Consider the following 26799-nt stretch of genomic DNA (forward strand, 5'->3'; position numbering starts at 1 on the left):
TTTTTTTTTAGAAAAAGAATGTAAAATGCTACAATAAAATTTAATTGGTTAACGGTTAATTGGTTAACTTTAAGTTACCTTACACATTGATTTTTTATTTTTTTATTTGTAAATTACAGTCAAATATATTGTTTTTCTGATTAAAAATTGTGAATTGCCATATAATTCACATTAAAAGTGTGTGTGACACATCACATATGAATATAATTTATTTAAATGTTTTGTTTCATCCATTTTATGTTATCAGTAGTGTATGTTAGGGCCTGTTAGGTTATATGTATGTTTTTGGTAACACTTTATTTTAGGGTCTCTTAACTAGTTGCTTATTAGCATGCATATTACTAGAATATTAACCATTTATTAGTACTAATTAAGCACAATTTAATGCCTTATTGTACATGACCTTATTCTACATCCCTAATCCTACCCAATACCCAAACTTAACAACTACCTTACTAACTATTAATAAGCAGCAAATTAGGAATTTATTGAGGGGAAAGTCATAGTTAATAGTGAATAAGTGTTCCCTATTCTAAAGTGTTGCCATGTTTTTTAGTTAATGTTTATTTCATTATTATTATTATTTTTCTCTCATATGTGTGTATGACCCTGTTAATGTCTATATATGAGTACTGGGCATGTTTTAAGGACAGGCCAATTACAATGTACCCCGATTCATCATGTGGCTTACTATTGTGCCACTTGTATTTTTATGATATTCATATTAGTACATTTTAAGGTAAACATCTTTTTAGGCAGGCATACTGGTGATATTTTTTATGTATTTCTTAATGGTTGTAAAGAACTGAATGTGGGCTTTGAAATTTATTGTTGCTTGATAACTGTTTATGTGTTTTATTTGCATGTTTCCTGGTCCTTGAGTGTCAAGTAAGGCGCCCATAAATAAAATGTATTATTATTATTATTAAAAAGATTTTGGTAATTCAAGTAGTTTGGTATATTAACATTATATAACTTACCAAAATAAATTCTAATAATTCTGTATTACACAAAACTACCACAGCAGGCAGATTTATTTATTTATTTATTACAGTGTGAAGTTACTACAAAAAAGAGCACATACTGTATAGGGTCATATTCATTAAACTTGTGAAGTCCATCTGCTCTCTATGTTATTATCAGTCAAAAACCTGCATTTCTCACTAAGCTCCTCCAAACCACTCAAGTGTGCAGTGTCTAGCAATCATGGCTGGAGTCATTGCTTAAATTATGATTAAGTGATGGAAAACTAATAATCCATCATATATCAATGAAAATAAACAACGCTAGATACTAATTATTCCCCCACAGTCTTAGGATATCACACAGAAACATCTAAACCACAGCAATATCACGCCATCTAAATGTCTTGGTAACACTCGTCATCCACATCACTGGATCCAGTCTAGCTGAATCAGGGATGTTTGTGTGGTGCCTGAGCAAAAAATCTGCCTCACTGGAGACTGAGAGGAAGGTTGGCCAACCCTGATCCCACCTGCTGAACTAGACAGCCGCATGAGATGCTGAACTCACTTAATGAGATGTGTGATTTCTCCAGGCAGTCCCCCACACATGCTGAGGTCACACCTGTCCATGCACTGAATCAGGTTTGCAAATGAGAAGTGCTGAGCTTTGAGCTTCATCATTCAATAATGTGAAAGATGATGAACATCAATGTATAATACGTCTAGAAATGTGCAAAGCTGAGTATGCATATTTGGGTCAGTCACCTGCCACGGTGCAGTTGACTTGAGTGTGCTCTAGAGGTCCGCTCCCATCAAGGTCGATTGTAAACACACTCGACTGGCTTCCTGTTTTCCTGAAGGCCTCGCAGGATCGCTCATATATTGCTGAAATGATGAATCATAGAAATGATGGAAATAAATCTGCTGCTGTTTTTATGTTGTGTTTAATTACAGAACGCTTGCATTTTGGCACATCAACATGCTTGGCACAAGGATACTGAACTTGTAGGAGGTAAACACAAAAGTGAGATCAAGAACATTGTTTTCTTGCCTTAAAGTTTAAAGTGTAATCTTGTAAGGTAAATTACACATGTCAGCTTTTGCTATTCAGAAAGTATACTTCAGACAGAGCACTCTGCTTGAATTCCATTAATAGCTCATAACTGTTAAATCAGTCACACATAAAAAGTGTTGACATGCAAACGAGACTTCTTTGATTTATATCAACTTAATATTCCTAACAATGGCATAATAATATCAAACAGTTCATTTAGCAAACAGAGGTAATTATTGTTTACTTGGGACCTGTTCGTCATGACAGAGAAGTCCTCTGTGTGGTAGAGTGAGCTAATTTGCTGCACGTGTTGTTTTGCTGACGGTGAATCGCACAGCAGGACTTGTAAAAAGGAAATATATTTTTCGCTCTTTTAAAGCAATAAGTCTAGCAGATGGTTTTGTCGTGCCTCTCTCTCCTCCAGAGAACATGTACAGTCATGAGCGTATGATAAAACGGTGCATGTGGCGGCAGATTAGAACATATTGATCCAACAAATTTGATTACAGCAAGGAACCGTAAAAATATATCTGCCAAAAGTAATTACTCTAAATACTTTCATAGACACAGATGCCAAAATGAAATGGATAAATTGGTAAGTGCGCAGTTTCAAATCATCATTACATGACACATAGACTTGCAGCTGTCAAGTGATGCATTATGCACACTCTAATTAATCTTAATGATTTAAAGATAAAAAGTAAGCAGCACTGGACTAATCCAATAAGGATTGTTTTAAATAGTAAATACAGTTTATATGAATAATAAAAACAATATGGGGAAAGATGGACCTCATCAACTTTACTGAAACATAATAACAAATTAATTGAAGTTGAAGTTAATTTAAGATCTGACTGTAAAATTTAGTAGGGTACTTACTCCTACACAATTTTGGCAGCTGTAGATGACAATTGCTAAACACTTTTTTTTTTTTTTTTTTAATACATTTTAGCACATATAAAATGTTGACAATGTATTAATTTCAATTTTAATTATTTAAATTATTATCAAAAAAAAAAAAAACTGAAAACAAGCTGATATCTGAGTAATCATGCAGGCGTGGGCTGTTTTGGGGCTTTGCATAACTCACAGTTGTGGCAAGTGGCTCCTGTGTATCCTGTTCCAGAACAGTCACAGTAAAATTGGTCCCATGACTGGATGCATTGACCACCGTGTTCGCACAGATTGGGCAAACACCTGTTGGGATGAACATGTTCAATTGCAGTGATCATTTCAGTTTTTAAACAATGGTGAATGCCTAAATATTGCTTAATAACTAATATTATTGCTCACACTCATCCTAACGTTTTATTACCGTATATAGCTTATCCTGTATGTTTGTGCTACAGACATGAAAAAAACAAACAAACAAACAAACAAACAAAAAAACCCCACTAAAATCACTCAGCTTATTGAGCATACTCTTTTCTGAGTATAAGTAGTTTAAGATATTTAATTGTCACCTGACAAATGTAGATAAAAAACTGAAAGTATGCAAGGTTATGAGTTGGCCCACATGGGATCCAGAGAATTGGAACAGTCATCATTCACAAGGTTCCACACATCCCCCATGGTCTTTGCAAGTTTGATTATTACATATTTTGACTGATTTGATTATACTTCAAGCTAAGAATAAGAGTGTATCACTTTGTTTGAGCTTTGAGTTTTGTTTAACCCATTTCTATTCTATACACATTCCAAAGAACTCCATAGATTTTCCTCCAAAATAAGAATGAAAAAGTCAAAGAAATTCTGCAAATTCCATATGGGCCTGGTTATAAGCCAAATTACACATTTGATCACTACATATAATATTGGAAATCATGCAGAGTGAATCACAAAAAAAATAAAAAAATAAAAACTAGGTAAGAAAACTTTGTGAACACAAGAAAATCAATGGGGAAAACTGACCTGTCTTGTATGTTGCAGACATCAAAGCTAATCTGGCTAAAGTTGCTTAGGCTTTCCTGCTGAATCTGTAGGAAGTTGACTTGATGGTTGTTTATAAAAAGGAGACGAAGGCAGCCCTGATATCCTCTGTTGGGGTTTTCGCAGTTGAAATTGCTCTGGAATAAAGGGCAGCCTAAAATAATGGAAAATCCCAACTTACTGTCTTTCAAATCAAAAACAACATCCACAACTAATACCAAGTTGCACAAAGAAAAATCTCTGTTCTGAGAAATTCATGCAAAGCAGCTTATAAAATCTCAGCAGGACTGCATTGTCCCTGAAGTAAGCAAAATGAGAGATTTAGAGGTCTTAGTTAAGACATTGAAAGTTTGAGTCAAAGATTTCAATAACAGCTTTAAAGAAACTGCATTTATCCTCTACAGTAATTGAATGTGGTTTGAGCTGCCTGAATGAACTAAATAGAAAAAAAAAAACTTCAAGAAAAAAGCAGGAGATTTGGGAATAACAGCTATGCATGTGAAATGAAAGGACCCTAAGAACGCGCTCAGCTTGCCAAGCCTGTATTTTATTCAGGAATATGAGAAATGTTCAGTTGATGGAGGTTAGAGTTAATAAGGTAGAAGAAAATTGTCCCTTGCATTCAGGAAAATGTTTTGGGTAATAGCCACTTTTTGTCTGCAGCCATCAGGCTAGTTCAGAACTGAGCTTTGTGGATAACAGATCAAAATAAGCTACTATCTCTGCATTTGAATATAGCCAACAACCCTTTCTAAGAATCAGGATGAACTAGCTAATTCAATTTCTGATGCTATACCTCCAATGAAGATGGCTGTTCTTTGCATGTTCTGAATTAGCCCACTGATTTCCATAGTGACAGGCTTCTGGTTGTTGACTGTTAAAGACACCTTCTGACCATTGACTTCGACGGCTATGGAGTGCCACTGTCCATCACTCAAATTCTGACCTGCAACACAGTGGAAGAATAACAATGTTGTCCTCAGAATGAATGCTGGGGCGATCCCATATGGAAACAAAAATGTATCCACAAATTAATTATTGCTCCTACACAGTTACCACAATGAATTCTATTTTATTTTTCCCAAATTCCATTAAACAAAAATATTTAATTACAGTTTTATCAATAATCAGCTATTATTATTATTATTGCTAGTATTATATTATGATCTACTTTCTGTACATTTAGTAATATACTAGTCACAATTTCTTCAAGTTAAATCAAACTTTTTGACAGGTTGCCATGACATTTAAGTTTCTGCTTATATCTGACAATATTTTTTTTATCAAATTAAATGATGTAAATCTGGTGAAATGACTCTCAGAGCAGCTCTGGAGATGAAGTTCATGTCTTCATGTCCCCATATAGAGAGACAACAGACACTGAAATCGTCATGAGCGTCACGTGTGTTTGAGACACATAGAACATGCAGACTACATATTTCAGTAATCATTTTGCACTTTAATATTCACAGACACTAGTCCATATTGTGTTTCGATTCACTATACAGCCCTACGTTTGCTTTATTCATCCAAATTTTGCCAAATTCTATGACATTCCGCATTATACAGTAAATTCCAGTTTTATGACTATATTCCACAGCATGGAATTCATAAAGATCTATATACAATTTACCGCTGAAAACCTGAGCAGAGTTTTGTGGCCCTCCAGAGAGCAAGAGGCGCAGCCTAGCCTGGCTGAGCTGCAGAAGCAGGTTAATGGTGTCCGGAACACGAGAGAGTGGGATTGAGACCAGCAGCCCTTCCTGATTCCAAGTGCGGAACTGCAGTCGTACAGAGAGACTCTCCATACTGTAATCTGCAGGGAGCATCAGGAAGCTGCCCGTGGAACTGAGGAATGTCACAGTGACTGAGGAAGACTCAGAGCATGAGAACGTCACGTTGCCCTTAGTAAGGAAGAGGGAGGGAAGAAGATAATGAAACAAAAGGATGAGAATGTGGAGAGGAGAATTGAAACGGTAGTGGAAGAAAGGGAAAAGGGAGGGTTAAATAGTATTAATGCACGTGGGCATGGGTACATGGTGCATAGTAAGTGAATTACTGAAGCAATATGTGTGCTGGTAGAAGAGTTAAAAGCACACATAAAAAAAACATTTATCTTTTACCTTAGCAAACAGTTTAACACTTGATAGATCAGCATTTTTCAAACTGGGGTCTATGGACCCTTGTGGGGGCATCTCAAACAGTCAGATGTTTTTTGGAAATCTAGTAAACAAAAATCTCATTGCAAAACCATGGCAAACCACATGATAGAGTGCAAGTGTTCTTCCGGAGGCTCTCCGAGAAAATTTATCATAGACATGCCAAAAAATTCTTCAGTAAAGACTTTAAAGTCTTGGACCAAACAAACTGGTTTTTAAAATCAAATTTAAGACTTTTTAAGACCTTCACAAATAACATTAATACTGTATGTCCATACAGAACAAACCCCCAAAAATCTCAAAATAAATCATCAGATTCAATCTTTGATTCCTTTACTTAATTAAACAGGCACAAGTTGTGATTTATTCAATATACACATATACTGAAGTTGGTTTAGGTAGTTATATATCAACACATGCAAATTAGAGGTCGATCAATATTGTATTTTTCTCATATAACAATAATGTTTTTAAAGAAAGGCAATAAACAGATTATTGTGCTGATATTAATATATAAATATATATTGAATGTGATAATGTTTTTTTCCAGCCAAAAGAAAAGCTCCAAAAGTTTACACTGAAAAAAAATGCCAGACACATGAAAGTTCATTGTGCAACAAAATACCAGTAATATCCAGAAAACAACAACAACAACATATTTTATGCATAATGCACTATTAAAAAGAACTGAAGTTTTCTGAAGTTTAATAATCACATTAGACAGTATATGGATTTCCTCCAAATGTAAGTCCTCTTAAAATTATAATTAAGACCTTTGTTGTACATTTAAGGTATTTAGTACTTTATGACCTTAAATTTGATCAAACTGAATTTAAGAGTTTCAGGACCCAAGGGAACCTTCATTTTGTAAAATCATCAAATTTTTGCCGAAGGTTTCCTATTTACAACATTAAAGGAAATTGTGTGCATGAATGCGCTGTTTTTAATTTAACTATTGTTTTGTGGACCTTTGTGAAGTTAAATTTCTTAGATTGTTTTGAAAGTGTAAACAACAATCTACAGCCTGTTAATCACAGTCAATAATCATAATTATTATATCCTACAGCCCTAAATGATATGGTATACAATTTAATGTATAAACAATAAATAGTTATATCACTGCATGAACATTATTTAGTCAGTGACGTGTGGAACGTCTCAATCTATGCATGTACTGTAGTGTAATAAGCTGGTAAGATCTTTATCTTAAAATGCCTCTGACAAGCGGGAGGGAAAGACAAAACGAAGATCACAATGTGGCACTGCTCTTCTTTTCCTTCTGTGGTAAGTGTATTAGACCACCCGGAGAGAGCGAGAGAGAAATGCATAAGAGAAGAGACTTCACAGCTTGTTAATTAGGGAAAGAGAGCTCTTTTATGGTGCAATGCACACAACTTCACACAACTGCAGAAACACAATTCAGATACACACAAAACTACTGTAATTTGCCATGTGACACTGTTGTAAACTGCTTTAGATATAAAGGCTTGTTGTGTGAATAAAGTTATGCTTCATGCTTTTTAAAGCAAAAATGCTTTTGTGGTCTCACATTTCTTTGTGAAATGAATGAGAGATTTCAACTCATAACCTTGACAGAGAGTGAAATTTGATGGCCTTCAAACTCACTAGGTGCCATTTGATTCTCACAATTGATGGGCATGCGGAAAAGCAATATTTACAGTTACAAAATCACTTGTAAAAGTTCATACTTACCACTGTATAGATCTGTGGCTTCCGTCTTTTTGCCATGTCTATAACACTGACGCCATTGTAGTTGAGGTTTTCTATGCAGCCGTGGAAATTTTCATGGAGAAACGTCCCAGGCTTACCAGGCAAAGGGATTCCTCCGAAACTGAGCTTGAATAAGGACACATAAACACAGAAACACACACACACACACACACACACAACACACACACACACACAAACACACAAAACAACCACATATCCCAGAGATCAGTAACAAAGAATAGGAAAAGAATAGCAAAGAATGGCTCTGAAGGCTACTTTGTTGGGCCTGTTTTACCAAGCTTTTAATAAAATCAATAATTTGATTGCTGTATTTTCAGAGAATATATCTAGTTGGGCTTTGATAGAGGTGTAGGTGCACTTTTGCTTGTTATTTTGAGTGCTGCAAACTGATAGTAATGCTACAACGTACCAAACAGGCACTCACAATCTCCATGAGAAAATTATATACACTGCTGCCCTTGTCAAGATTGGAAGCTCTTTAAAAAACAAGAGAGAGAAAAAAAAAAAAAAAAACAGAGCGAGGGAAGTGGTAAATATTTCAGCTGTTTGTAACGAGGTTAATCTATTATAAATGGTATCAATTTTCATTCAGTATTGAACCCATTAATCATTTAAGAGGGAATGAGTAAAAAAAAACACACAAAAAAAAAAAAAACAGGGGATGTGTACTCTCATGTTTGAAATACTCAACTTATACACACACAAGAAAAAATGTAGGGATAGAAGATAGGGTGGAGGTTAAAAGGACATAAAAACCAAAAATAAATGAGGAAGAAAATGAGAAAAACACTTCAGCCCTTCAGCCTATAGCAGTCTGAGCATCTACACTACCCAATATATATATATATATATATATTTTTTTTTTTTTTTGAAAGAAATAATACTGCTTTAAACTAATCAAAAGTAACAGTATAAATATAATGTTACAAAATTCAATTTTCTATTTCAAAAGAATGCTGTTCAAGTCAACTTTCAATTAATCAAATAATCCTAAAAAAATGTATTATGGTTTCCACAAAAATAGCACAGCTGTTTCCAGCATTTATAATAATAAGAAATGTTTCTTAAGCAGTGAATCAGTATATTGTAATGATTTATGAAGAATCATGTGACACTGAAGACTGGAGTAATGCAGGCCCAGCGCCAGGACGCACAACTTGGGGGCTTTTATATTTCTTGGGGGGTGGGTGGGAGGTGGAATGGTTTGGGGTGCGGTTGGTTTCAAGTAAACTCTCAAAATGCATTATTTGGGTAACACTTTACAATAATTTACTAACACTTAAATTAAAAATTTTTAAATAAAATAAAAATAAAAAAAGCAACCAGGTGCATGATTTGGCATGGCAGCCAATACAAATAATTAATAACCGTTTCCTCACCTAAATCCTGCGTTTGGATCAGGCTCGGTTGCAGAATCAGAATCTTCTGAAATTATTATCTCGATCTATATAGTGTAGTAGCTAGCTATCTCTGTGTCGTACGTGGTCGCTTGTCAAGCATGAAAAACAAGTTTTATTTAAATTCTGAATATATTATCGTATACAGCATGCAAAGAGTGCTCCCTTTAAATTTATTAAAAAATGTCACTCATTCATCACGATCTTACAAAGTTCCATTTTAACCCATGAATGTGACCACACAATGAAACTTTTTTTTTTTTTTAATGACGTTACGAGCATGATAGAACTCGGCGCTGGACAAAAAGCGGTGAGTGCGTGGATTCCAACCTAAACACCTCTGATTGGCCATTGCGTTTTAGAAATCGACAAACACGTCTGTGATTGGCTACTTTGCTCCCCTCTGCGAAAATGCATTGTAAAATCATTTGACGCTTTCCAAAGCAGAAGATATACTGGATTGTTTTCCAAATCTATTTAGTTATTCTATTATTAGAAGAAAACAGATCCTAGACCAGGAGTTATGGGCAGCTTTTCCATCTAAAAGCAATCAGTTAGACTATTTTACACTATGAGTTAGACTATTATACACGCTAAACTAAAGTCTGGCCATCCCCTCCCCACCCCAGCCAGAGGTGGAAAGAGTACGAAAATATTCTACTCAAGTAAAAGTACCATTACATTAATGAAAATTTACTTAAGTACAAGTAAAAGTACCATTCTAATAATCTACTAATTACTTAGTTACATTTTAACAGTGGGAGGGAGGCAAAACTGGGATAGGCCAAGGGTGTCAAACTCAGTTCCTGGAGGGCCACAGCCCTGCACAGTTTAGATATAACCCTTATTAAACACATCTGATCCAGCTAATCGAATCATTTAGGATTATTTGAAAACTACATGTGTGTTGGAGCAGGGTTGGAACTAAACCTAAAGGGTTGGACAGGCATATACATGTCAAACTAGTTGTTTTTAATTAAAGGAATCAGTAATTTAGAATAATAAGACATTTGGGCTGTTACCAGGCAAATTAAATCAGTATCAGCAAAATTAATCTTTGCAATGCAGAGAAAACACAGAAGCTTCATTTGAAGTGGCATTTAGATGTATTTACACACTGTTTAATGCAGGACATGAATGCATTTAACCTGCAGTTACAAATGCATAAATAATATTTTGATATATAAGACATAAAATGTTATATATATATAAAAAAAAAAGATACTTTGAATGTGAAATTAAAACCGCCAGTAGGTGTCAGCAAGTCACTGTTAATAAGTGAGTCATTGCGATTGAACCGAATCATTTAAACGTTTGATTCATTCAGGAACGAATCACCATCATTGCTCAGAGACGCAAAACTGTGCTATGGTGGCTGTGTTTGGAATTATCTTTGTTGTCGAAATGGAGCAAAAACAGGCAATATGGTGTCTAAAACGCAAGTCTCTTAATTAACTTCTTGTTTAACTGTTGTAAAAAAAAATAAATAAAAAAATCAATATGTAATCATACTGATTTTTGGAGGAAAAAAACAGCACTCTTTGTGTGATATTGATTTACTATATGAAATTATATAAATATATAAATTTTCTGCCCCCATATCTTCAATTTTGTGATCATTCTAAATGCATTTTAACAGCCTGAATCACGCAGTGAAAGAACGCACTCTAAATGTGCGCACACACTAGTCTAATCTACTAGACGTCACGGCACTCTGTAGGAGTGCTTTGTTTGGTTTTTGGCAAAATACTGATAATGTCAAATCGCACATTGTTAAAACAACAATTACAATATTATTGCAGACGATATATATCGCACACCCTGCATCACTGCCTTTTTGTCTAATTTGTGCAAAACCTTTTGCCAAACTGTCAAAGCTTCATTTTAACCACCAAAGCAACGATGCAAGTATTTACCTTTCCTCTACACAGGTCTTCCACACAGGAACACCTGTGACTTCCTGTGTGGGAACGCTGTGCACGTCTGGCTGCCGCTCCATGCTAGGTTGTGTGTTGTTTGTGATCGTCTGTGTTCGATACTATACCATTACTACTACTACCACTATATTGGATTTACTCTCCCTGCTTCGCTGATGGGCTTTTTGCAAACTGGATTTATTTTACTGTTAGGCTGGTGTACTTTGTTGTTGCCACTGAGAACTCCTGGTTGTCAGCCTGCTGTGAGCCCTCTCACCCCTCGATTTCTGCATCTATCAGACTGACTGTGAGGTGAGCTAACACTCTTCTTACTAGTCCTTCTACTGGCTTACTGTCTGGTTGGGTAGCTTTCCTCTCTGTAAGCTTTTATTGATGTTGGGATGGTTGTGGTTCTGGCTAACGTGGCGCTGCTGACTTCCGGTTTTCTCATGGCTATCACCAACAAGTCAAAGGCTTTAGTACTTGCGTTGTCTCTGGTTCTCTTTACCGCTATCGGATTACCTTCCAACATGGAATTTAGATATCTGCCTAGTGAACTCAGGGTGCTCGACGGGCACCCACGCCTTGAGTCTGTGACGTACGAGCATTGCCGCTCGCTCAGGATTATCCGATGTCCGCGTTATATACATCGCTCAGTTAAAAGGATTTTTACTATTCAGCAGCCAAAACCTTCGGTTATTCCGTGCATCTGGTCTAGTAACAGAACCTTGGTCAATTCAAAACATCTATCAAGAAACTGTCATCCATCGCGAGCGCTTGTCTACGTAAAAAAGTCAGCCTCAACTGTCAACTCTACTGGCAATACAGGAGTAAATCTCGGATAAAGGCCCCTATCTAAACAAATTAATTACAGATACCAACTTGGACATGCTATTTCTTACTGAGACTTGGCAAACACCTAATGATTTCATCCAACTTAATCTGCTTACACCGAATGGGTATCAGTACTTGTCTAAGCCGCGTCTATCTGGTAAAGGAGGTGGCCTTGCGGTCATTTGTCGTAACTCCATAACACTCACTCAGATGGTTTTTCACTGTACTGAGACTTTTGAATACATGGCTTTGAAGGCCGGCTCAAACTGTCCCCTCACAATTATTCTGATCTATAGACCACCTAAACAGCAAAATGACTTTTTCTCAGAACTCAGCGAACTACTAACACTTGCTTGTGCATCATCAGCCCAGGTCATCTTACTTGGTGACTTTAACATCCATGTTGATACACCCTGTTTCAATAGCACTCAGTTAAAGACTGTTCTGGACTGTTTCGATCTTCATTAGAATGTCAACTTCCCTACTCACTCTCATGGTCATATGCTCGACTTAGTCTGTACATCAGGTTTAAATAATATCTCTATCAGTGGACTGGCTACTCCAATTTCTGATCATAAGCTTATTTTTGACTTTACAAGAACCTGTCCAACTAAACGTATTGAAAACAAAACCATCTCTTATCGTAAGTTCAGTGTTATCAATGTTGATTCACTTACTGCCTCTATTGCTTCATCTGTTATTTCTGATGTATTCAATCTTACTTGTCCATCTAAGGTATATGATCTGTATCACTCTTCTATTGCTGTTGTTTTGGATGAGCATGCTCCAATCAGGACTAGGTCTGTTCCCATGTCCCGCTCCGCTCCATGGTACAACAAAGAGCTACGTGATATGAAAGCCAAAGGCAGACAACTTGAACGCCTTTTTAGGAAAATAGGTTTAACTGTACACTTTCAGGCACTTTCAGATCATGTTAAGCACTACAAAATTGCCTTGAATGCAGCTCACTCTTCCTATATTTCCCAAACTATAAATACATCAAACAATAGGCCTAAATCACTTTTTAGCTTGGTGAACCGGCTAGTTCAGCCTCCTATACATAATGCCTCTCTACGTGAATCTTATGTTGTTCTTTTTTAGGCTACTTCCAGGGTAAGTTGGATGCTTTATGTGGGACATTTGGTGCAGAATTGACCACTCCTACTTGTGGGCTAGCTCGTCCTATTCAATTGCTTGATAGCTTTTCCTTGACAAACCCCACCTTAATTAATGAATTTATACTGAAATATGCTGACCCTGCACCTACATTCCTTTTGAAACACTGTACCTCTGCTATTTCTGGTTCTATTTCACATCTTGTAAACATGTCTCTTATTTCTGCTACTGTTCCTGTTTCACTCAAAACTGATGCTATCACTCCTATGCTTAAAAAAAAAAACTTAACAAGCCAACTCTGGACCCAGCTGACTACGCTAATTATCGTCCAATATCCAACCTACCAGTTGTTTCTAAAATCGTGGAAAAGGTTGTGGCCACTCAGTTGCAGTCATTTCTAGCTCACAATAAACACTTTGATATATTTCAGTCAGGTTTTCATTCGCAACACAGTACTGAAACTGCTTTAGTAAGGGTTACAAATGACCTCCTTCTTTCTGGTGATTCGGGCAACCTTTCCATACTCTTATTACTCAACCTTAGCTCAGCTTTTGACACTGTGTCTCATAATCTACTACTCATGCGCCTCTCAGAGATTGGAATCTCGGGAGCTTCATTAGCCTGGTTTTCCTCCTATTTGACGGACAGACAATACTACATCACCATGCATGATTACAAATCTCCCACTGTCCCTCTTAAACAGGGTGTGCCACAGGGCTCAGTTCTAGGGCCATTATTATTTATCATTTATATTATGCCCCTTGGACAAATTATTCGCCGCCATGGTTTTCAGTATCACTGCTATGCCGACGATATTCAGATATATACTTTTTGCCGACCTGACTCTATTCACCAGACTGCTACTCTATTGACATGTGTCAACGAGTTAAAAACCTGGCTTAACTCCAACTCTCTCAGTGTGAACTTGACAAAAACAGAAGTTTTACTTGTCAGTCCCCCAACTTTAACAAAAAACATAACTAACCCCCCTAAAATTTACCTTGAAGCTACATTGATTTTTCCAACTGCCACCGTCAAGAACTTAGGTATCATTTTTGACTCTTCACTAAATCTGGACGCTTATATTAGCAAACTCTCCAAAGCTGCATTCTTTCAGCTTCGACGTATTGCCAAACTCCGTTCCTTCATGAGCCCAAAAGATGCTGAATCACTAGGACATGCATTTATCACATCTCGGCTTGACTACTGTAACGCTCTTTTTTCTGGATTACCAGCACGCTCCATCTCCTGTTTGCAATACATTCAAAACTGCTGCAAGAATGTTAACGTACACCAAACGGTCGGCTCATATTACTCCTATTCTTTTTAACCTCCACTGGCTACCCGTGTCTTCTCGTATCATTTATACAATTCTTCTGCTTACCTTTAAGTCACTTCACGGTCTTGCTTCACCTACTTATCTCTCTGACCTACTTTCTCCATATACTCCTTCTCGTCTACTTCGATCATCTGGAGGGGAACTTCTTTGTGTTCCAAGATCTCGCCTTTCATCTATGGGAGGGAGACCTTTCTCTGTTATGGCTCCTAAATTTTGGAATTCATTGAACCTGTGTCTCCAGTCAATAACCACACTGCACAAATTTAAGTCCAAACTCAAAACGTATTTGTTCAACCAATACTATCGGTCCTGTGTTTCCTCTTAAACTGTTATGGTTTAATGCTGTATCTGATTGTTTGCTGTATTTGATTATCTGTATTATTACTATGGTTTGCCACTACAACCGCATGTCCTAGACATGTCTACTGTCCATCTATGTATGTACTGATTGCTTATATTGTTTTGTCATTCTGAAGTGTCCTTGAGCTTGGGAAAGGCGCTATACAAATTAAACTTATTATTATTATTATTACATGCTTGCGAAGGGTTAATGTCGAGATTTTATAAGCAGCTAGTTTGGTCTCCCTAGGCAAACACAGCTTACACTGCATAATTTTGCTTTAATATGACCAGGGGTTCACTTCATTTCCTTCGAGTTCGACTTCAGCAGAATACGACGGAGTTTCGTTTTCAGTTGGGTCTGCACCACTAACGCCTGACTTGTCCGTCTGCATCTTTCTGGTGATTTTAGCACCAGGTTGTTCTCCTGCCCATTATTTACTGCAGGAGTTTCCAGGGAGTGATTTTTTTTTTTTACTCAGTAGTTAATGTGTTTTAAAATGTAGCGAAGTACAATCCTTCAAACAAAATATACTTAAATAAAAGTAAAATTACAGATTTTAAAAATAACTTTAAAAAGTAGAAGTACACAAAAAAGCTACTCAATTACAGTAACGCGAGTAAATGTAATTAGTTTCTTTCCACCTCTGCCCCCAGCCCCCACTCTGGTGCTGGGCCTTGAGTAATGATACTGGAAAATTCTGGAATAAATTACTTATTAATAACAGAAATGGTCATTTTAAATTGTAATAATATTTCTCAATATTACTGTATGTTTAAGCATAAGAGACTTTTTTTTTTCAAAAACATAATAAATCTTAACGAACCCAAACTTTTGAATGGTAGTATGTGTTTCAAAGGGTCTGCGTGTGTTTGTTTGGCTGTGCTGAAATTCCTGGAATCACTGACTTTGTTCTCTATGGTACTTTGTTTGAGGCTTTCATAAGTTTGCAGTGACAGTGATTGAATAAAATGTTTTGAAACATGGTTTCAGATAACAAGGGAACAGGATATCTTTATGCATGTCACAGAAATAGATCTTATTCTTTTCTTCTTATTGTCTTGTTCTGTTATGAAAAGAAGTTCTTTTAAAATATTTGGCTGCGTTAGTGTCCGTTGTGTATTAGAGAGAGCCTGTAATCATATTTTCAGTATTGTATAAATAAATAACATGAATTACAGAATCAAAATAATTAATTATATTCAGATTTATTATGATTTACACTCAGCTCTCACCTCATAGTCTATCTCCAGTGTGTCCTCCTGTCCTGGACTGCGGAAGTGTTGTGTGTGTCCATCCACTGTGAAGTTGACATGTTTGTTAAAGCGCTCAATTTGAACAGAGTGCCAGTAGTGGTCATCCAGCAGACTTCCTAACATGACAGAAGATGAGCGACCAGTAGACTGAGGCTTGGCATCATCTGTACAGGGACAGCAAAAGACAGAATAGGAACATAAACTACAGAACTTAAAGGGATAGTTCACCCAAAAATGAAAATTCTGTCATTAATTACTCACCGTCATGTCGTTCCAAACCCGTAAGACCTTCGTTCATCTTCAGAACACAAATTAAGATATTTTTTATGAAATCTGAGAGCTTTCTGACCCTTCATAGAAAGCAATGCAACTGAAACGTTCAAAGCCCAGAGAAGTAGTAAGGACATCATTAAAGTAGTTCATGTGACATCAGTGGTTCAACTGTAATTTAATTTTATGAAGCTACGAGGATACTTTTTGTGTGCAAAGAAAACAAAAATTTGACTTTCTTCAACAATTTCGTCTCTTCCATGTCAGTCTTCGATGTGCGTTAATGAGAGTACCAAGCATATGTGTGGTGCTGCTGATGCAGGAGCCAGTGTTCTGACGTAGAACCCAGATGCACTGCACCTTGTTTACAAGCAAAGGAAGATGCATGCTGAACAGTCTTCCTAAACAAGTCTGAAGATTTTGACAGAGAGGATGACTTGCAATTTTTTACTTATTCGAACCAGAATATACAGACGATGGACTAAGAGAGATGGATGTTCGAAGACTGACACTGATGAGAAGAAATTGTTGAATAAAGTTGTCATTTTTGCTTTCTTTGCACACAAAAAGTGTTCTTGTAGCTTCGTAAAATTACGGTTGAACCACTGGTGTCACATGGACTATTTTAACAATGTTCATGTGAAATCTTTTTAAGAAAGCGCTCGGATTTCATCAAGAATATCTTGACCTGTGTTCCAAAGATGAACGAAGGTTTTACGGGTTTGGAACAACATGAGGTAACAGAGAAATTAATGACAGAATTTTCATAAACCTGTTACGTCTCAGGTACTTTTATTTAATTTCTAATTTCACTTTCTTATCCATTGAGACACTTGCGCATAAGTGTGAATAAAATGATCGAAGGTAAATCTGAATTGTGTTCCGCGCTTCTCTTTCTCTCACCCAAATTGAGATGCAAAATGAGTCTTCCTCTCTGAAGCTCCAGAGTGAGGAAATCTCCTCTCTGTCCCTCTCCGTGAACCAGAACCCCTTCTGCCTGATGGCTCCGGAATCTCAGGGAAATCACGTCTTTCACTGTGCTGGTGGACTTCTGGTTGAACCGGTAGAGTAAGGCACTGCGACCGTCGAAATCAGCCACGTCAGATTCTGAGGAAGACAGCAAAAGGAGATCAAAGAGAATGTGAGAAGACCCTCTGCTCTCTGCACTTTCTCTGACCTTCCAAGATCCGTGTGCTCTGATACTTCCTGTTGATTTGAAAATGAAGCTGCGCTGAATGCCTGAATGCAGCTCACTTCTTCAGATAAAAATTAAATATGGTATAAAATATGCTAATAGAAACTCATGGACAACGAAATGGCATTTTTGATATGCTTCATATGCTTCTTCTGGTGCAACCTGTCCTCCAACCAATACGCCCGTATAGGTCGTTTGTCCAAATCCCTGAAATACGACCCATCAGAGCGTGTACTACAATTGTGCCCCTATCGGCAACAGGACATTTACATAATGTTTTGTACTCTTTTATCTGCATTATAATTCGGGTTTCGTGTAGCTCAGTTGGTAGAGCATTGCATATACGATGATATGTAATCATGCGATCATGGGTTTGATCCCAGAGAACGAACGTGCTGATAAAATGTGCACTAAAAATCATGATTTTGCATGATTTCTGTAAGGGGTAGCTTTAGGGGTGGGGTTAGGTGTGGTCATTTGTACGAATTAGCCACCTAGTAAAATATGTACGAATTACTGTGAGATCGGTGTAAAAAGTCCACACATTGCATTTAAATAAACATGCATTTTGATTGGTAATGACAGTCATACGTCATGACAGACGCAACACAACACTGCCATTATTTCTACGTGCGCTAGAGGGCCCTTAACTTTAAAACGTAAAAATAGGTTGTAATAAGGCGCTTGCACAAACGACCTATAGGGTTGTTTTTTGTTGGAGGACATGCTCTCTGGTGTGTGTGCGCCAGGTTTTACCTGCATTGTGGAAAGGACAGTAAATTACTTTTATTAAAAAAAAAACAAACAAACAAAAAAAAAAACACAATGGGGAAAGGGCTAAATAAATAAAATTTTATGTGATGGTGAGGTTTAGGGGTATGGGATAGAAAAATATCATTAACTCTCATCTCAGTTCATGTAAGGTATCACTCACTGTATGCGCAGCCATAGACTTCTAGCCGTAGACCCATTCCTCCTTTGGGGCTTCCCTCAAGGGGCAGAAGACGCATATATCGAGTTCTGATTGAGTGAGGGAGTTTGTGTTGGACCAGTGTGTCTGTGTCACTGTTTCCTGTAAATGTCTGTAAATATACGCAAAGACACACAGAAACACACACATACAGTGATATTGGTAAGGGGATACTTTAAATTTTTTTTGTGAAAGCTACCATTACTACAGACTTCAGCATCACATGGTCATTCTAATATACTGATTTGCTGCTCAAGAAACATTTATTAATATTATCAATGTCGAAAACAGTTGCACTGCTTCATATTTTTGTGGAAACAGTGATACATTTGTTTTCAGGATTCTTTGATGAATAGAAAGGTGTAACATTATAAAATGTCTTTTACTGTCACTTTTGATCAATTTAATGCATTCTTGATTGATAAAAGTATTAATTTACTTCTGCATAAAAGACTAGAATACATTTCCATTACATTCCATCCAGACAAACAAAGCTGTTCACCAAAATGCTGGTCAAACAGTAGAGTAAAACAAATAGGTGTTTTCAACATACAGTAGTTCAGCAACACTTTATTAAAGACTCTTCAACAAAACAGCTGCCATGCTAACCAGGCCCTGCAGACACCATTTAGCATACAATACTTTGTACGATGCAAACATCATATTAGCACAAATTATCCACTCTGAGTTTGGTTCTTTGCTCCCCAGCGATGATGAAATGAGACTAAATGATTTTCTGATGAGTTCTGACCTTCTCAGTCTTTCATCTGTGTGCTGATTCATCTCTGCTGGGCTGTTTTGTTTTGCCATTTTTATTAAAGGATCCTTGAAAATAAATCACTCTCCAAGCTCGTAAGGGGGAAGTTGCCAAATGATTTTTGGAAGATGGCGGCCAGTCTGTTTGTCTTTCACCGAGCTAACGCATGCCGACAGCATACAAACCAGAATAAACTCATTTCCTTCATCTTGTCTGCATCATTAAAGTTAATGAAAGATCAAGGGTGTGATGAAACAATGGGAAAGTATGAGAAAACTTATATAGAGAGAAAGATCTCTCTCTTTTTTTCTGTGGGAGAGAGTGACTGGAATGCTTGCCAAGTGAATTTTAAGCCCTTGCTCACAGACTGTGAGGATGAATAAACCTCTGACTAATGGCTGACAAGTTTCCAGCATGACTGAGGTGCGGTGTAAATGGACATATGAACTGGCCTATTCAATGGTCTACTTTTAATTATTAAAATACAGAAATAAAAAACATTACCACAATTCTGCCAGAAAGGTGAAGGGAGTCAGCTGATCATCAAATGTTAATCATTAGAATTATGGTTCGTTTAGTTAAACCTTACAGTGAATTTCTAGCCTTGGTTTTCTTCAAAGGAAAAGCTTTAAAATTTCACCTTTTCAGAAACTCTCAGCAATTTCTGGAAAAAGCCATACTCTCTTTCTCACTTTATATCAATTTGGATGCTGGAAGATCATTTCTGAATTGGTTTAATGTGGACAGCCAATTTTGACATACCTTCAGATATTTCCGCAACAACTTCCATAGTATCATCTCTTTTGTGCTCAGAAATTTACTTGGGAGACAAACCATGAAAAAATGGTGGAAAACAAAAATTCTATCCATAATTCAACAATGCTCTATGTATGTTTTATTCAGAGAAGAAGGGAATAATGCAATGCTTTTTGAACATCCCCCAACATCCCAGTGGGCGACGACAGGAAAACTTAATTTTCAAGTGATTCACCTTCTCAACTCAAGGATGAAGGGCTAGGTGTTTAATCCTCATACTGAACAATAGGCTTAGTTTTATGTGTTCATTTAGCGTAGGTAAAGTGAGAGGAAGCAAGAAAGAGACGAAGACAGGTACAATAGCTTCTCAGAGACGTTCATTAGTGAGATACACAAAGCAGAGAGGACTCAGCAACACACTGTAAATATCACTTATTGAAAATTAAATTAAATTCTTAAGCTTTGAATAAAGCTATTAAAAAAGAAGATGGTACTTTGTTTAACATGCAAACAAAGTGAAGTTCCTTTATATAAAGTAAGTTTAACTTTAAATTAATCAAGCCTTGTGTGTTATAGGAGGTACAAAAGAAAACTCAAACAAACCCTCTAAATTTGTATTACATTAGCTGTTCCGTAAATTGTTTTCAATCTATCATAAAACTTGAAAAGCGCAAAATATAGGCCAGCCATACGCATTCCAGGTCTTCTGCATATCAGTATCTCGCAGAGTGTTTTATATTCACCTGAAAATGCTAGATATATGCAAAGAATCTATCAACCTAAGAATCTCCAAGTTAAGCTTAAAATTGCAAAATATTGTTTACCATGTACTTTTACATGGATTCTAACTGAATTGTTCTCTAGCAACTTCCTTGTTTCTTTATTTGGCCAATGTGGTGCTATTTGAATGCTCTGAACTAAAGTGGGGGGAAGCTAATCAATATAGTATAACACTGTGACGCTCTTTCATCCCGATACAGAGTCAATACACAGACGGCAGGTATCGATTTTTAAATTATAATCATTATTATTTTGCATTTAAAAGGTACATCTGACATTTTGTGTCATTTCTAAAGTTCAAGAATAAGGTCAATTAACTTTGAGCTATCGACCCTTGTTTGAAAGCAGAGGTATGAAAATTGAGAAGAATTTTCGAGCTATAGATTCCCATTTGACTTATTCTGAGTTTATATTGTTTTTGTGCATGATCCTAGTCGAGTCATACTTCTTTATTTAGCATTTGAATACTTCAAAAATGTCTAGTCCTTTAAATATAAATAAGAGAGGAAGAGATAAAAGAAACATGTTGCAGCCAAAGCCCTTTCAGCTAAAATATTCTTCACAACAGTAAGACGATCTGATTAAGCCTTTAGCGGCTTGAGCTCAACATAATCAATACTTTCAATGGTCACCTCCAGCTCAGTGGAAATACAAAGACATGTTGGACCACACCTAAAACAACTTTGGAGCCAGACAGAGACAGATCAGCATACCAGAATGGCTGGGAGAAAATATCTATAAACACGTTTCTGAACTGATTGACCTTTTTAGAGTGGTTTAATAGAATCTGTCACAACGTGATGAATCCTCCTTGCCACATTAGCTGCTGTTAGCGGCTTACGCTAAAGCTCCTCCCAGTCATTGCAATTGATTTTAAATGGACAACAAAATCTTATTATGTGGGATAAAAAGTGGGAGGTTTGCAGAGCAAAGGCATCAAAGCGCTTAATGAAAAAGAAACATTATGAAAAGCTTTGGAGATCACTGTTAAAGCACATAACACAACTTAACTGCTCTGACCTTTTCATGCTGCTGCAGATTAAATTTGCAATCCAACCTCAAATGCTTGTTTTAATTGTCAGAAAAAAACAAAAACAAAAAAAAAACATAAGCAGGTCACAATGGGAATATATCAAGTCAAGTCACCTTTATTTATATAGCGCTTTTAACAATACAGATTGTGTCAAAGCTACTTTCCAGTATCAAAATAGGAAAATAGTGTGTCAATAATGTAAAATGACAAGATTAAACACTCAATTTTCAGTTAAAGGCATTTCATTATTGAGTTCAATGATGTCATCGTCCAGCTCAGTTCAGTTTAAATTGTATCTGTGCAATCAAGTCGACGATATCAATATCAATAATTACATCCCTTGCTATTTTAATACCACCACAGATTCTACTTAAATTATGGAATTAGAGATTGCAGACACTTGATGAAAATTAATGCATTTCTTTCAACACTGCACTCATATTTATTCTCTGAGAAAATGTGCATTATTCAAGTAAAATATTACTCGGAAGCTCATCCTGGATGTCAAGTATTGCTTTAACAGGAAACTGACAGCCAATCTTTATGGTACAAGATAAGGGACTTTCATATTTGCCACACCATTTTGCAATAGTATTATTTTAGTGAAAAGGTGTAGGTTAATCTTCTTTACCAATCCAAGCACAGAGGAACAGATAAGAGAGAGTTCTGAAATGAAATATATTGATTTTGTGTGAATGTGTACACCCGTGTGGGTTTGTGCAAGTCTAGGGCTTTACACCTGGTGGATCACGTGAACACAAAGCAGCAGAGGAGAGGAACCGAGGAAATTGATTTCAGAGATGTCGCAATAAGCCCAAACCAAAGAAAAGACAACTAGAGTCAATGGGAGGCACTACAGTAATCCAAACAATAGCTCTGCAGAGTGCCTTCTGCCCGTCTTGACAACTGGGTCTGCGGGCTCTGAAACCACCAACTCCAAAACACAACATTAAAAGAATTCAAGAGTGTTAAATTATAGAGATCATTGGAGTTTTAGCAATCCTCAGTTGTAATTTTCTATTCATTTGACATTTTCCAAATTACAGGTTTTGCATTTTATACAAAATGACAACAAGGTGACCTCTGTATTCCTCTGGGTGGGGGGGCATTTCTTCTAATAATGAACCAGCAATTCTTTTTCATTTGATGTATTTCTAAATAATGCACAACCCCAAGGAGCAGGAGCCACATCAACTGGTAATAAATCAACACATAATCATTCAGCAGGAAATAAATGGCGTATTTTATGCCCCCCTGCTTTAACTTTCTCCAATATGTTTTATGATTAGCCTGCAATTTAGTCCAAATAATTCAATATAAACCATTAAGACTACAGTTAAAATCCTTTCTGGTGGAACCATTTTCTGGTATAATGAAATCAGTTAAAAATAAGGTCTTAGGTGCAAGACATGATGTAAAAACTATGAGATCTTGGTTAGTTTGTCTGTCAGTGTGTGTGAACCAGAACTTGTGTGTAGTGGCTGACTAATGCATGATAGACCTGCTGTATTAAACTAATCATATTTGGACATATAAGGAATAATGTAATAGTAGTTTAATAATTTGACAAAATTATTAAATTATTTTAAATGAAGATGTTTCCATTATATTTTAATAAATGTACTGCATGCATATATACACACATCATAGTTTTCTAATAAACAATTACAACCGAGTTAATTAATAATTAAACATATCATTTGATAGTTTCACTAACCGCATTTTTTCCTCAAAAATGTCAATTTGACTGAATGGAAGCTTGAGCTTGTAGTTTCAAGCAATGTTTCAAAGAAGCTTCCTTAAAACTAGACCTCTTCACTGCTGCTTTGTTCTTTTCTGGAGAGTCTGCTTAAACATCTACCTGTGTACCTCCATCAGCAGGCAATCCAATGCTAACACTGTACTGCTATCCCATATTGAACAGCCAATCCATTTTAAACATTCCTTCTCTGTACCTCACAGAGAAGCTGATTCAACCTAAACATTTTCCATTTAGACTAGTGAATATTCACCCACCAGTAATCTCTCTCACAGCTGCACTTTTTAAAGGGACATCGATGGGAAATATAAAGCAATTCAAATACAAAAATCAAACATTTTTCTTGTTTTCATGCAGGAAGACACAACTGTAAGCTCTTGCAAGTACATCTAGAGATCTACATACATTTTTAGTGAAAATCCCTTAGTACTACCATATCCCCATTCATTGTATTGTCTGTGATTAAAGTTGATGTCTGTTGCTGGCATGAATCTTCATTCGTCTTGTTCCTTTTCTCTTGTTGTTCCTTCTGTAGCTAACAATCAGATAGCGGTTAATTTGTTCTAGATTAATAGCATATGATTGTATTATTCTCACTTGGATAAGTGTCTGCTGTTAACAGGCTTAAAAACAAACAAAAAATAATCACATAAAACATATCTAGCATAAATCTGATAAGTTCCTCATTGTTTGCATCTTGCTCAACTACAACAGTTGCACATCTATTCCAGGAATGGCCAGTTCTGGTCCTGGAGGACCACTGTCCTGTAGAGTTTATGCTGCCTTGCAGGTCACCTGGGAAACTTGTACCTCTGAGTTGGGCATTCATCATTACAACATCATTACAAGTGGGAAACATAACACGGAAATCAGCTTGCGGTCTAAGATGCTGAACACCCCATTATAGGAAATAATTACATAACAGGGAACATTATCTCCATTACTAATCAAACAAACCTGTCTGCAATTTTTAAATAATTCTGAAGACTTGAAGACAGATGTGTTTGATTAGGGACAGAGCTAAACTCTACAGGACATCGATGCTCCAGGACTGGAATTGCCCATTCCTGATCTACCCATAAATTTAAGAGAAAGCAAAGAATGTAAGCCAAAATGCACATGTTTGATAGACAAAGGGCTGCAGTTGTATCTGGAGCTGTTCATATCAGCCTGCAAACATATGTAGTGTCACCTTGCCAGAAAAAAACAACCAAACTAGGTCTGCATGCACCAGGACAATGAGGCGGTAAATTGTGTTCAACAATATTGGACTGGAACATATCAGGTATTGCCTCTGCATTGGACTGAAACATTTTATCTTGCGTGCCCAAACATACAGTGCATCAGGCAGAGTGGTGTTTACTTCTCCTGGATGCTGCTGTGCACAGGATATGGCCATCAAACAGTCACTTCAGTCTCTCTTGCCTGAACATGACCATTAGAGCAGGGAGAAGCTGGAGTGTAATATCTCGGCCATTGTCTCATGTAGTGCGTATGTCTTTGTGTGTGCACTTAAGGACTGAGGAGGATACTGAATATAGATATAGAGTGGATGTGGCTTCCTGTATTGTCATGCTGCTTCATGCCATGCCTCATTACACTGACACTACAGCAGTGGCAAAGGTATCAGCAGTGTGCTCTAAAACACGCACACACACACACGCACGCATGCGTCCTTGAGGGTTTTCCACAGTCTGTCATTAAGAACATACACAATGGGTCTCAATCACTAACCGTGTGTGCATATTTGCACGCTAATATTTTAATGCTGAAATAATGATTCATAAATAAGAATGCCTTAAATTTATTCTAAATTTAGAACAGAATTTAGAGCAACATGTGAAAGGCTCCCAGTGGCCTTGGAAACATGGATTTGATATTTAAATATTCTTTGATTAGAATTTAAATAACTAAATTACTCTATACAGTAAGTCATACTTAGTTCAGAGTAAAAAAAAAAGGCATGCAAATTACAACATGGACTAGAATAAATTCTGCATAAAAATTCATTTGTGTTTATTGTGTATCAATTGCTTTTTAAATGGATGTACAGGAAAGTACACTAATGTCTTTTTTTTTTGGAGCAAAGCTACAGCAAAAAAAAGTAATACTGTAACATATTAGTTTTGCAATTTAAAACAATATATTAATATGCGCTAAAAGGTAATTTATTTCTGTGACGGCAAAGCTGAATTTTCAGCAGCAATGACTAAAGGCTTCAGTGTCACGATCCTTCAGAAATCATTGATGAAGTGAGATGATGAAGAGAGTCGTACTGTTTTTATTCACTTTTAAGTTTAATATTTGGTATGTCCACCTTGTGCAGCAATTGATCATTCGCAAAGAGCTTGATTGACAGGCGATCTGACTAATCAGAACGCGGATATTACGTGCCGCTGCTGCTATGCGCCATCTTACTCAACATCTACAGCCGGTCTCCAAAGAAATCCATGTTAAAACAGGGTAAAAAAATTTTTTAAAGACATTTTTTCAATATAACTAAATATAAATATGTGCTGTGCTGTTGTTGGCTGCCACAGTAACGCCAATAAACTAAGGAATTCCTTAAAAAGGTACTTGGCTTGCGCACCAGAAAACCTGTCATGTCTGGTGTTGTATGCATGGCTTGCAGCACTTAAGTGTAATACGGAGTGTGAAATAATATGTAAAAACGTGTGCTCTTATCCTTCTGTGGACAAAATCTTGTGAACTTCGCCCCGATAGGGAGCTGTACATGGCCGCGGGAACTAGGGGTGCTGAGGATGCTGCAGCACCCCCCGCCACAGGGCCGGGTCTGAGATTTTCCTTTTGCCCCTCGATCATCCCCAAGGTCAGTGGCGCAAAAATGGGGTATGCAGTATACACACCCTATGTGTGGCGCCATTTTTCCAAAATCATTCTGTGAAAAAATTATCTGACAGGGTAGCACAAATCGACAGAACACCGTATCTCTTTGCGACCACAACAAACGGGAGACTTTTCAGACGCACACTCACCAGGCGCGAGTCAAAGAAGCGCGGAAAAGGTACAGGTGCCAAATGAGCTTCAGTAGAACAACAGGGAACTGCGGACTGATGAGATATTGTTATATGTCAGTAAAACAAACTTCCTGTCCTGTCAGCCATTTTACTGTGCTCACAGCGCGTGCTCTTCAACTGTATGCGAATATGAGGTGCACGTTCACTTCATAAATAAACCGCACTGAGAACTGCGAGGAAATAC

The 26799-nt window shown here is 36.9% G+C and overlaps 1 protein-coding gene across 5 annotated transcripts in view; it reads right to left on the bottom strand.

Moving 5' to 3' along the window:
* The window catches only part of cntnap5l (contactin associated protein family member 5 like), a 73615-nt gene that overhangs the window by 15545 nt on the left and 31271 nt on the right, over positions 1-26799 (bottom strand). For all 5 annotated transcript variants that reach the window (XR_009273495.1, XR_009273496.1, XM_058792342.1 and 2 more), the window contains 9 exons: positions 18457-18604; positions 17231-17434; positions 16037-16221; positions 7821-7964; positions 5582-5852; positions 4745-4894; positions 3931-4102; positions 3110-3216; positions 1731-1850 (listed from right to left, as the gene is read on the bottom strand). Coding sequence is in view for 3 of the 5 variants with exons in the window: in XM_058792342.1 (XP_058648325.1) it covers positions 1731-1850; positions 3110-3216; positions 3931-4102; positions 4745-4894; positions 5582-5852; positions 7821-7964; positions 16037-16221; positions 17231-17434; positions 18457-18604 (1501 nt within the window). In the remaining 2 variants the exon portion in view is untranslated. The remainder of the gene's footprint in view (positions 1-1730; positions 1851-3109; positions 3217-3930; positions 4103-4744; positions 4895-5581; positions 5853-7820; positions 7965-16036; positions 16222-17230; positions 17435-18456; positions 18605-26799) is intronic.

The sequence above is a fragment of the Onychostoma macrolepis genome, chromosome 11 (genome assembly GCF_012432095.1).
Source record: "Onychostoma macrolepis isolate SWU-2019 chromosome 11, ASM1243209v1, whole genome shotgun sequence".
Taxonomy (NCBI): Eukaryota; Metazoa; Chordata; class Actinopteri; order Cypriniformes; family Cyprinidae; genus Onychostoma; species Onychostoma macrolepis.